Source organism: Amia ocellicauda, chromosome 1, assembly GCF_036373705.1.
Source record: "Amia ocellicauda isolate fAmiCal2 chromosome 1, fAmiCal2.hap1, whole genome shotgun sequence".
Taxonomy (NCBI): domain Eukaryota; kingdom Metazoa; phylum Chordata; class Actinopteri; order Amiiformes; family Amiidae; genus Amia; species Amia ocellicauda.
The window spans coordinates 25,527,214-25,539,756 of record NC_089850.1 but is presented as its reverse complement, the minus strand read 5'-3'; the positions used below and the strand labels follow the sequence as shown (position 1 = coordinate 25,539,756).

Here is a 12,543-nt window from a genome sequence, read left to right as displayed (position 1 = left end):
TGTATACCAAATACAATTCCTTCATCTTCTTCTGTGTTCTGAGATTACACAGATACCCAAGGAATTCCAGGCAGGCAAATCCACCCAAACGTTTAAAGACCATGACAACAATGCTGCAATGTTTGCTCGTAATGCATTGTGAATAAACAAAAGCTGGACTGTTTTGAAAGTACAATCAATCTTTTTTGTGTGTGGTGTAATAGATGTACAGAAAACAAGTTGGATAGACACTGTGACTCATTTTTGGTTGAGTGGTGTGAGAGGTGAAGAGCTCTTTTTACAGATACATACTGTGTCATTTTTTATTTTTGTGGTACCACTGGTTGTTGAGGAAATATGCAAACATGATCTAGAAAAGCATTTTCATATATAATCCTGTGTGCTTTTTAAGCCAAATTCTGAGTTGTACATGTGTGAAGGGAACTCGAGCAATACCACTGCAAGTACCAGGGAAGGTTGTTATGATTTGTTCCTTTTTAAATTCCTTTTGTTTTACTAAGTTACGTTTGTTTTATTTTAATATCATTATTCTTTTTTATTTGAAATTCTGGGTAGGCCTTGGCCCAGGCAATTAAGGAAGCCAAAGAGCAGCACCCTGACATGTCAGTGACCAGGGTGGTGGTACATAAAGAGACGGAGCTCGAAGAGGAGGGGGAGGACTGAATGCCAGGTAAGGAAGCACAGCATTCAGAGAGGCCTTTCCCAAGAGACCCCTCTCACCTCTGCCTCTCTGGCACGCTCCCATCATCTCCCCCCACGCTGTCTCTCTGAAACCACCACTGCGGCACAGCATAGACAGCCTGGAGTCTGTCCTCAGTGATTTGTGAACCTTCTGTTCGTTTTCCTTTTCTGTTTTTGTTTTGTTTTCCATTTTAAAGTATTTCAAGTTCTTTTTAAACTGCAGTACCTCTGCTATCCATATAGTAGAACGTTTCATTGTTTGAAACTTTCATTGTATGTTACTAAATGGTTTCATTATTTGAATAAATTCATACTGACATGCTCATGAAGATGCAGCACCGATTTACTACTTGTTTAAATAGGAACTCTACTCTTCCATCCTACTAATACATATCCTTAAAGACTCATATATTTTATTTATATATGTTAGCATGTATGTACAGTGCCTTCTGAAAGTATTCACCCCCCTTGGCATTTTTCCTATTTTGTTGCCTTGCAACCTGGAATTAAAATTGATTTTTTGGGGGTTTGTATCATTTGATTTACACAACATGCCTACCACTTTGAAGATGCAAAGTTCCGCTGGTGTACAGCAATCTTTTGTCACACCACAGATTCTCAGTTGGATTGAGATCTGGGCTTTGACTAGGCCATTCCAAGACATTTAAATGTTTCCCCTTAAATCACTCGAGTGTTGCTTTAGCAGTATGCTTAGGGTCATTGTCCTGCTGGAAGGTGAACCCTCATCCCAGTCTCAAATCTCTGGAAGACTGAAACAGGTTTCCCTCAAGAATTTCCCTGTATTTAGCGCCATCCATCATTCCTTCAATTCTGACCAGTTTCCCAGTCCCTGCCGATTAAAAAAAAACAAAAAAAAACATCCCCACAGCATGATGCTGCCACCACCATGCTTCACTCTGGGGATGGTGTTCTCGGGGTGATGAGAGGTGTTGGGTTTGCGCCAGACATAGCATTTTCCTTGATGGCCAAAAAGCTCAATTTTAGTCTCATCTGACCAGAGTACCTTCTTCCATATGTTTGGGGAGTCTCCCACATGCCTTTTGGTGAACAGCAAATGTGTTTGCTTATTTTCTTCTTTAAGCAATGACAAATTTTAGGGGCTCAAAAGTAATTGGACAAACTAACGTAATCATTAATTAAATTGTGAGTTTCAATACTTGGTTACAGATCCTTTGCAGTCAATGACTGCCTGAAGTCTGGAACCCATAGACATCACCAGATGCTGGGTTTCTTCCCTGGTGATGCTCTGCCAGGCCTGCACTGCAGCTGTCTTTAGTTCCTGCTTGTTCTTGGGGCGTTTTGCCTTCAGTTTTGCTATTAAGCAAGTGAAATGCTGCTCAATTGGATTCAGGTCAGGTGATTGACTTTCCACTTCCACTTCCACTTCATTCCACATTTCACAGTCCCATTGTGGTGGCGTACAGAGCCAAAATCATGACAATTGTGTCACTGTCCAAATATTTATGGACCTAACTGTGTATATACAGCTCTGGAAAAAAATAAGAGACCACTGCAAAAATATCAGTTTCTCTGATAATTAAGAATGCTTACAAAAATAGACATGTTAATAGATTATATTTATCAATTAACAAAATGCAAAGTGATTGAACAGAAGAAAAATCTTAAATCAAATCCATATTTGGTGTGACCACCCTTTGCCTTCAAAATAGCATCAGTTCTTCTAGGTACACTTGCACAAAGTCAGGGATTTTGTAGTCAGGGGTATGATTAAACAATTATACCAAACAGGTGCTATCCATCCATTCATCCATCCATCCATTTTCGAAACCGCTTATCCTGGTGAGGTCGCGGGGAAGTCAGAGCCAATCAAACAGGTGCTAATGATCATCAATTCAATATGTAGGTTTAAATACAATCATTAACTGAAACAGAAACAGCTGTGTAGGAGGAATAAAACTGGGTGAGGAACAGCCCAACTCAGCTAACAAGGTGAGGCTGCTGAAGACAGTTTACTGTCAAAAGTCAGACACCATGGCAAGACTGAGCACAGCAAACAAGACACAAGGTAGTTCTACTGCATCAGCAAGGTCTCTCCCAGGCAGACATTTCAAGGCAGACAGGGGTTTCCAGATGTGCTGTCCAAGCTCTTTTGAAGAAGCACAACGAAACGGGCAATGTTGAGGACCGTAGACGCAGTGGTCGGCCGAGGAAACTTACTGCAGCAGGTGAAAGACACATCATGCTTACTTCCCTTCCCAATCAGAAGATGTCCAGCAGTGCCATCAGCTCAGAATTTGTAGAAAACAGTGGGACCCTGGTACACCGCTCTGCTGTCCAGAGAAGTCTGGTCAGAAGTGGCCTTCATGCAAGACTTGCGGCCAAAAAGCCATACCTCTGACGTGGCAACAAGGCCAAGCGACTCAACTATGCATGAAAACACAGGAACTGGGGTGCAGAAAAATGGCAGGAGGTGCTCTGGACTGATGAGTCAAAATTTGGTTAGTTCTCCAAGATGTTTGGGCCAACCTACCTGCCGAGTTCCTTCAAAAACTGTGTGCAAGTGTATCTAGAAGAACTGATGCTGTTTTGAAGGCAAAGGGTGGTCACACCAAATATAGATTTTTCTTCTGTTCACTCACTTTGCATTTAGTTAATTGATTAAATATAATCTATTAACATGTCTATTTTAGAAAGCATTCTTACTTTACAGCATTTTTTTCACACCTGCCTAAAACTTTTGCACAGTACTGTGTATATACACACACACTTCCAAGTAAACAAGTAAAATTAAAAACATTTTGTCTAATCACAACATTGTTTATTTGTAATGTTTGTAGTATTGCAAAGAGTCAGATTTTGTGTTTTAAGCTTAAGGTGTGTTATTCTTACTTAAACTTGTATTATTGTTATACATTTTTAATGTAATTATTTTCTAGTTATGTTAATTGTTAATTGTACTTTTTTACTAAAAGATTGATTTGCATTTAGAGGACTCGGGGGTACTGCAGTTTATTTTCCATGTTTTAATTTACTTATTTTATTCAGTTTTTTTAAAGCTATTACAAGCTCATCAAATAGTTATGTAAAATAATTGCAGTGTTCATTTATTAACATCCTGATGCAGATGCATTTTCACTGTTTGCATGAACAACAGATTAATTAACCATCTTCAAGACTGTTTAATGAAGGGATACTTGAATGTGAATCAGTGTGATTTGGGGATGCATTTCTCTCTATCAACATACAAAACTAACTGTGAAATTGGGTAATAATTCGGTGAAATTACTGACTTTTATTACTGGAAAGATTGGTGTACCACTAAAATATGTTGTGTGCTTGCATGTGTGTATAATTGGGCCGTGACTATGCCATCTTAATCAAGGAATATGACTGGTTGGGTAAAGTTCCTCCTGTCCTATATCACACATATGGACAGTTGTGATATAATACAAATCTTATATTGTCAGAGTTTGTTGAACACCAATTAAAGAAAAGCCTAACAAAACTAAAGATTGCAGTTGATTGAACTGAGTTAATTAACCCTATATGGAGACTCTTGACTGCCAATCCATAGAAATGAATGGAATAACATCACATTTTCATGGTTCATCATTAACAGCACTGTACTGTAGGTGTATCACCCAGCTGCCACACCAGAATGTATATAATCCATGCTTACACAAATTAGCAAATGGCAGGGAGGGTGCAATTAAAATGCTGCTCTGACTGTGTTTTGGCTTCAATACATTTATTTAATAAGTAACAGTAAATTTCATGACCAAAATACAAACTTTTGCCTGTTTGTTTTTAACCAGAACTCCCCTACCTTGTGAAATATCGCATAGTCTGTCTGTACAGAACATTACTTTATTCTACTCCAATCAATGGCCTGACAGCCAGTCATCTGTCCTTATGCCAAGATGCTCTTGATGGCTCCATTATGAAAATGACCACAGAGTTGCTGTCACTAGAAACAAATGAAATACATATTGAAGGCTGAAGAAATGTCATTTTCTCAGAAAATTGGTACTGTCTATGCAGTGTTCTTCAAAGTCAATACGTGTGCTCTATTATTTGCTCCACTACAGACAAAATAGCCAACTTGCATTTAATCTATATTTTCTATTCTATTTGCTCTCCTGGTGTGGTTAAATTTCTGTAAGTGATCTTTTGAACTAATTTGAGAAGCCCGAAGTTCTCCTGAACTAGCAACCTTGTGTGCAGCAATCACAAGTCCTTGCAATCTCATCATTTGACCTCAAGTGACCGAGCTAACACACAATGTTGTCACAACATTTCAGAACATTGCTAAGACTGTGGTTTGGTTGAAGCAGACATTACGTTAAACACAAACATTAAACACTTTAAATTGGTATATATATTTTTAAATACATTACTAATAGAGGATGTTTTATGCAAATTGTATAAATGTAATTTACATTTACCCTTTTCAGTATTATTTTTTAATGTAAACACATGAGTGATAAATACCCATCTATAAATCTTTCCAAGAATCTATCAATACTGTTTTAAAAATTCTAGATTATTTTAAAAACACCAGTACTGTTTACACTGAGCATCGTGTTTGTCACAAAGTTATAGTAATGCCAATTAAATGTTGCAGGAACGTTGTGATTAGGTTGCAGCATTTTATTTTTAGTCCCACAATGTTAATCACAATGTTGTGCTAATGTTTTTGAGAGTCTACAAATTTACTTGACCCAAATGTAATTTCACATAAGCAAATGATGTGATAAAGAAGACACAATGTTAAGTTGTTAAATGGATAGGAATACACTAAATTGCTTAGTTTATATATAAAAGCATAATTTAGAAAATTCAGTGCCCGATATAGCAGTAATAAAAAGAAATAGTGATTGGAAGATAAACCATGCCAAATAATTGCAAAGATGTTGATATGTAGTTAGGTTCAGCACTTGTCCAAAATATATAAATATAGTTAATTGAATACATCAATTTAACAGAATAAGGCAATAATGTTATACATTAAACCAACTGATAAGCCTTTATTAGCATATAGAGTCCTTGGTTTGGATGATTATGAAATATTTACTAACATAAATTATATCAAATTGGTCTCCTGAAGATAATATGTGTAATTATAAGCACAGAGAAGCTTCATGTTCAGATATTCTCTACTGAATGACCTGATGTACCCCTCGTTGCTAAGGCAACGGACAAAGTATATCTTGGTCAGCAGGGGACCAGGTCTGAGGAAACGTCCCAAGCTGCCGTTATACTTCAGAAGAGAGATTTAAGAGAAGCAATTGAAAGAATACAAGGCAACATATGATTTATTTGTTCTCAAATTAACCTCCTAACATTGAGACTGAATGGGACCTTTCGATATACCAAGTGGCATGAATATACTTCTGATACATTGCGTTTGGCACAGAAAAAACAGTGTTAATAACTGAAACCCTTGTTTTGATTAAAAACATATTGTTTACTGTTTAGGGGTTCCCATATAATATTCATCAGTTGACTTATTTTACAACTAATCTCTATTTTTTTATTATTGTTTTAGAACTAAGAAGGTAGCCCTTGAAGATTTATCCCTTATTCCAAGAAAATAAATCCAGTCATCTTCAGAAAGCAGCAACAATTCGGCTACCTGGAACAACTTCCGAAGATGACCCCAAGGCCAAGATGAAATGTCTAATGTGTCTGTGCTTCACACAATTCCTTTTTTATTGTTTATTAAAACAAAAGCCACTTAACATTCTTAGCTCATTTTCATTTTATTTTTAGTGCATTTACATTTTTTTCTACCATTATTAAAAATAAATAGAATTTATAAGTGGTCTATTTTATTGTAAGTAGAATTCACTGTGGATACATTTCTGGCATGTACAGAAGGGTTTTATTTGAAGACGCTACACAGGGAGAACAATATTGATTAAAACAACATGTAAGTTGTGACATATAATTGAATGGCCAACATAGATTTGGAAGTGGTCTTTACACCATATAGTTATGACATTAGCATGAATAAAAACATTAAAACCTGAAGAATGGCAGATTCATTTCATTGGGTTCATTTGAATGGGACCAGATACGGACGACGCACTGTCATTCAGTACATTGTACTGCAGTGCCAACATACTCTCTTACGCAGTCAACAAACATTCCATGTCTGGGAGGTGTCTTTATCTACCTCCCAGCTGCAAACCAATTCAACTCTAGGCAGCTTAAACATTTGCTTTTCCATAACTTTCTGGCAAAATTTATCTGATTTATATCTGTAGAAAACTTTTGCTATCTTTAAAACACTTTGTCTTAATGTCTAAACTGATAGTTGTTTCTTGGGCTCATTTGCTCTAAATATTTTGTCTAATTTTTTTCAGAACTATTTTGACACATTAAATAAATTTTCCTGTAGATAATGGTCTGCTCCCTTTTGCTTAGCAATTTGTGAAATATGACATACTTTGCTGAAACCCAATTACAATGTCAATTTGCTTTTATGACCCAGTGTATAGCAGAAATGAACTTAGATTTTTAGCAGCTTGTGTTTGTGTTTGTCCCACCTTCTGTAACACTGTTAAAATAAAAGTTTGTTTATTCTCTAATTATCATGTTGTTTTTTCTCTTCTTTTTAATTAGCTCAGGCTTGCCTGTTTCTGTGAATCAACTGGAAATTACAGTTCAAGCTTTAAGTTAAAAACAGGATTGTAAGATTTCATCAGATCAGTATATTTTAAATTCTCCTTACATTCCTTAGGCTTTTGTGGGGTCGTTATTTTTTGATTGGTGAAAGCACAATTGCAAATTGTCTTTATGCAGCCATTTAAATGTGTAAATCTCACTCCAGTAGATGCCTCAATGTTGTCCTAATGTTGTTCTCTCCTGGAGCGCTCATTCTTTTCCTGTCCTGTCAACTACAAAAAATACTATTCCACTCAGTTGTCCCATTAAGTTACACTAACATTAACATTAATCGAGCCACAGCACATCATAGTATTTCATGTTTTATTTTACTGATACAAGTAGCCAAGGAGATTTGGTTTGTTTATCACAGTGTTACATGTATATAAAATGAATACTTCTATATTCAGTGTGAGCCCCTACACAACTATTGAACCTTAGATCAATCTGTGTAAAATGTTTCAACCTGTAAATTAGTCTGTGCTGCTCGACTTTTTCCTGTATGTCCAATATGCCTCATACAAATAATTATATAGGTCTAATAGATTCCTCTGACAAACAGGCTGTTAGGAGAGCTCACACACAGCACATACTGCACATTTAAATACTAAGCTATCAATCATTCTGGGAGCTGGAAATAGATTTAAGAAAGATCTGGACAGTGTTATATTTCCATTATACATTCCTTGAGAGCCCTCTGGTTTAGGGATGGGGTGGCTATTACAGTCTTTTATATTCTCTCATTTAGTACTATCCCACATTAAAAACTGACGTATTCAATTCGATTTTGTATTAAACTTTGGCAAAAGATAAGTTCATATAAGCTACAGCATGTATTGTTGCTAAGCATAACTATGATGCCTATATTACAATGATCTATAATGAGGACCAAACATTTTCAATGAATCTGTCAGGCTAGAAACTCTTTAAACATTAAATTTCATTATCTCAGTTCTATCATTTGGATTGACATGCGTTAATATCTTGTGGTTGATAATTTACACACAATCAATAGCTGGATAGCAGCAGTCTTGAGTACTTTTTATCCAATATTCAATAAATATTGTCTGCTTCTATTATTGTAGGCTGTGCACCACATCAATATATGCCGGTTTGAAACCCTGCTGCATCATAAGCACCTGAAATGTCTAGTACTATATCAATGAACCTCATTAAATGCAATGCAAAACCTTTGTATTATTTTTTCCTTAATGTCAAGAGATGCTTTTCAAAGTGATAAAAGCTTTTGAAAATGAATCTCTAATATAAGTCACCTTGAGAGAGTATTGCCGTAGCAAGTAAGTTAAAGGAAAAGCTGCCTGAACTGTTTTTTTATGCCGACCTTAAATCAGGTTTCTGGTGCTTGACTAATTTCTCAAGTGGAAGGGCTACAATTGTATTCATGCAGTTCAAAGTTATTAGTGAGCCAGATAGAGTGCTTTGGAATCCAGCTTATAGGCATAACCGTCACTCTCTTGAAGTCTCCCGAAGGGTTTTTGCTTTGCGTCATCTGGGCTACCTTTCACAGGATGAGAGAACCCTAGCAGTTCTGACAGGCTGCCTATCCGCCGAGTGCCGGCTGCTTCTGGGATGCAAGTCAGGAATGATTGTGGAACCTCGTTCGGCGTTTCCCTCTCAATGCTGCTGTCCTGAAGCACAGATCATAAGCGGTCTCTCTGGGGTCTGGAGCCAGAGCCAATTCTTCATTCACTGCGAGTTAAAGACAAATCATGAATATACTGTAAAATCCCTTCTTTTAGCTGTCAAGGTGCCCTTAGAAAGATTTGAAACTTTCTGCACCTTTGTAGGATTCCTCTGGGAATTTTTACAATAAGTGCTGAATTAAAATGTCACACTGACAGTTGTATATTACAGCCACAAAACCAAACCAATGCTGGAGACCCTGGTGAACATATCACAGCTACAGACTTATTGTGCTAAGGAGAATGAGAAAGGGAGTAACAGTAGCAAGGGCCCTGATCTCAGGGGTCCCACAAAAAAATACATTAAAGGAATGTGTAATACATTTGGTTGGTAAAATAATTATTGCACTAAATCCCTGTCAAATAACTGCTGCCTCCAGAAATCCTTTTACAATGTATTAACACAATTGATGAGTACTAATAAAGTGATCATGGGAGCCCCCACTTAGCATGATATTCTGGGATCTTAGCTTTCCCTTCATGGGCCTGCTGTGTCCTATGATTATGCAAACTAAGAGCAGGCCTCTGATAAAGTTTGGCCTCAGTTTTTCTAGCTTTTGTTTAGTGCTGCATTCAACTGTTTTTTGACTATTGGATGGTGTTTTCTGGAACTGAGATAACTGCCATTTAAAACTGAAGAACTGATGTATTGATTAATCAACAATGTGGGAAGAAATTGACGTGTAAAGGGACCTGAACTTTACTTTAATGATGCTATAAAAATGAACACTTTAGTATTGTAAAACTTCGCATAAGAGTTTAAAACTCTTATTTTATTTTACTATTAGCACCATTAGTATGAATAGGATTGTTTCCCATTATTTTCATTGTGAAGAAATAAATTAGCCAGTTAAGGTTCAGTTACACAAAGTCTCCAGGTTAACCACAATTTGAATGCCCACTCACTTGTAGAATGAGCAAGAAGGCTTAAATGACTGCTTAAATTGATCAATTTCTATGAGAAAAATTATAGCAAATTAAATTTAAATTAAGTATGTAGATGTCAGGCATTTATTTTGATATTTCAGACACATGTGCAATGTACTCCTCTGACCTGTATGACATCTCATTTGGAAGAGAGCTTCTAATGGATTTGCATTGCATTAATATCCATGCAGTCTTTATTATTCCAAGGTTATGATGTTTACCTTACTGCAAAGGCTTTCTTTAAAATGTAAAATACATGATCACTTAATTAAAAGGCAAACAACATTGTTATATATTCAGGCTTGTGTAACCACAACACATGATCTGAATATTAAATTGTAAAGGGTACATTTCCCTTGATGACTGGACCTGTTGCTACTGCCGTTCCTAACAGACATGTAGCTGTAGTGCGTGATAGACTGTTTGTGACAGTTCCTCGCCCCACTGTAATTAGTAGTAGCTACAGTGTAACCAAGGACTTAATTTCTGATAATGTCATCCATGTGGGTGGATTCGCATTTTAATTTATCTACATTTTTTATTTATACACTTTTCTTTAATGCACCACCAAAGTACTACCATAGTGACTAAATCTTCATGAAAAACAGCATGACATTAATGCTTTATTCAGATATTTCCCTGAGAATTTTAAATCAATATCATGATTCATTGCTACTAGGATTACTTTAAAAAAAGATACATGTTTTACCTACTACTTGTGATAATAGCTTCAGTAGCTTCCACTATATTCTGTAAAAAATATTTGAATTGTAAAAATTAAGCATTCAAAACATCAGCAAGCTAAAGGGAACTAGCGCACTCACCACAATGATTGGTTCGACCCCTTGAGAATTTTGGTCAGCTGAACATGATTTATTTGCAATGCTACTGATTTGATCTAGAGAGACTTGACCTTTATTTATTTATTTATTTATTTAGGAGACACTCGTCTCCAGGGTGGTTTACAGTTGCCACAAAATACACTTTCAATAGATTAACATAATACAGTTATGAACCTTTATTTGATTAAGTCATTGCAATGCATTGAGACTCAAATTGGCAACAGTGTAAATAATGCCTGATTAAAACGTTAATGTCTGCATTTAAACACTACTTTCAAATTGTGTCCCATCTCAAAGTGTCCCGGTGAACAGAGTCATATGATCACAGTACCACTGAACATAGCTGCTGCTGTAGACAAATCTACAATCTACAAATGTATCTTTTCTGCTTCCCAGTAAGTGTTGAAATGTCACATCCTTAATGACAGAAGAGATCTTCTTTGGGATATTTAGTGGCCATGATTGTGATGAAAGTAAAGTTTTTAAAGTCACAAAAATGATGGAATAGAACAGTAAAATCACAGATAAATTATTTATACAATTCTGTACTAACACATGTACATATAAAGCCATCATTTTGGTGAGTGTGCTAGTTAAGCTTTAAGTCTTGTTATTAATTTCAAACGTTGAACGTTAAAAACGTAATTCAAATGTGATAATTTTTTACTGGCAATAACATGTAACAGCTAAACGTTAAGAGATTTAACTAGAGTTTTCTTAACTGAAACTACAGAATGCACAGCAAAAGGTTACATATATAGAGAGATTGGGTTAATTACAAACTGGGTCGTGTGATTAGATAGATAGATATTTATTTATAACCCATAGTATTGTAGTCAATTCACACACTTAACATATAAGAATAAGATTTAAAAAAAACAATGCAAAATACATTGTTAGAATAGTACGCTTGCTAATAAATATTATAATATGTAACATACCTTCTTTAAGCTTCCATGCCAAATATACTATAAGGAGTATCAAGAGCAATGCAACTGGAAGAAAAATCCCAAAGAGAAGAAACCAACCAGGGATTTCTCTAAGGAATACTGAAAAGGTATCCATGTTTGTTAAGATTCTGGAAGTAAAAGCTCCTTGGCCTAGTATAATAACATTTTAACTGAAAAAATACTCACACTGATTTGGACTTTGTGCTGTTTCAGCAAACACGTGATTGGTAAGAGGATTGATTACTGTCAAGTTAATAGTTCACAGAGATGTGTGCCACAGACTAAATTAACCTCTCATTACAGTATTTAATATGTGTAATTGGTTGTGTTGTGTGTCACTCAAAGTGATTTCACACAAAACAAACAAAAGAATAATAATGGCATAAATAGGGAAATACATAAACATGGGAAAAATTGACATTTTGAATACTATTTTCTGAATTAACAATTAACAATTAACAAATGTGTCTTACAACTCACATACATTCACTAGAAATTTCGAATCCATTATATATATATATATATATATATATATATACTGATCAGCCATAACATTATGACCACCTGCCTAAAATTGTGTAGGTCCCCCTTTTACCGCCAAAACAGCCCTGACCCGTCGAGGCATGGACTCCACTAGACCTCTGAAGGTGTGCTGTGGTATCTGGCACCAAAACGTTAGCAGCAGATCCTTTAAGTCCTGTAAGTTGCGAGGTGGGGCCTCCATGGATCAGACTTGATTGTCCAGCACATCCCACAGATGCTCGATTGGATTGAGATCTGGGGAATTTG

The 12,543-nt window shown here is 36.1% G+C and overlaps 2 protein-coding genes across 17 annotated transcripts in view; one reads left to right on the top strand and one right to left on the bottom strand.

Moving 5' to 3' along the window:
• Positions 1–7,256, top strand: part of epb41l2 (erythrocyte membrane protein band 4.1 like 2) — an 89,509-nt gene extending 82,253 nt beyond the window's left edge. For all 16 annotated transcript variants that reach the window (XM_066699565.1, XM_066699555.1, XM_066699543.1 and 13 more), the window contains 2 exons: positions 556–670; positions 6,212–7,256. In XM_066699565.1, coding sequence (XP_066555662.1) covers positions 556–663 — 108 coding nt within the window. In that variant the 3' untranslated portion in view covers positions 664–670; positions 6,212–7,256. The remainder of the gene's footprint in view (positions 1–555; positions 671–6,211) is intronic.
• A 386-nt stretch (positions 7,257–7,642) lies between these two features.
• On the bottom strand, positions 7,643–11,928 carry smlr1 (small leucine rich protein 1). The gene is made up of 2 exons (XM_066699592.1): positions 11,746–11,928; positions 7,643–9,042 (listed from the first exon to the last, which is right to left on the bottom strand). Exons 1-2 carry the CDS (start codon positions 11,867–11,869, stop codon positions 8,930–8,932), a joined length of 237 nt encoding a protein of 78 aa, XP_066555689.1. The 5' UTR covers positions 11,870–11,928; the 3' UTR covers positions 7,643–8,929.
• Between the last annotated feature and the right edge of the window lie 615 nt (positions 11,929–12,543).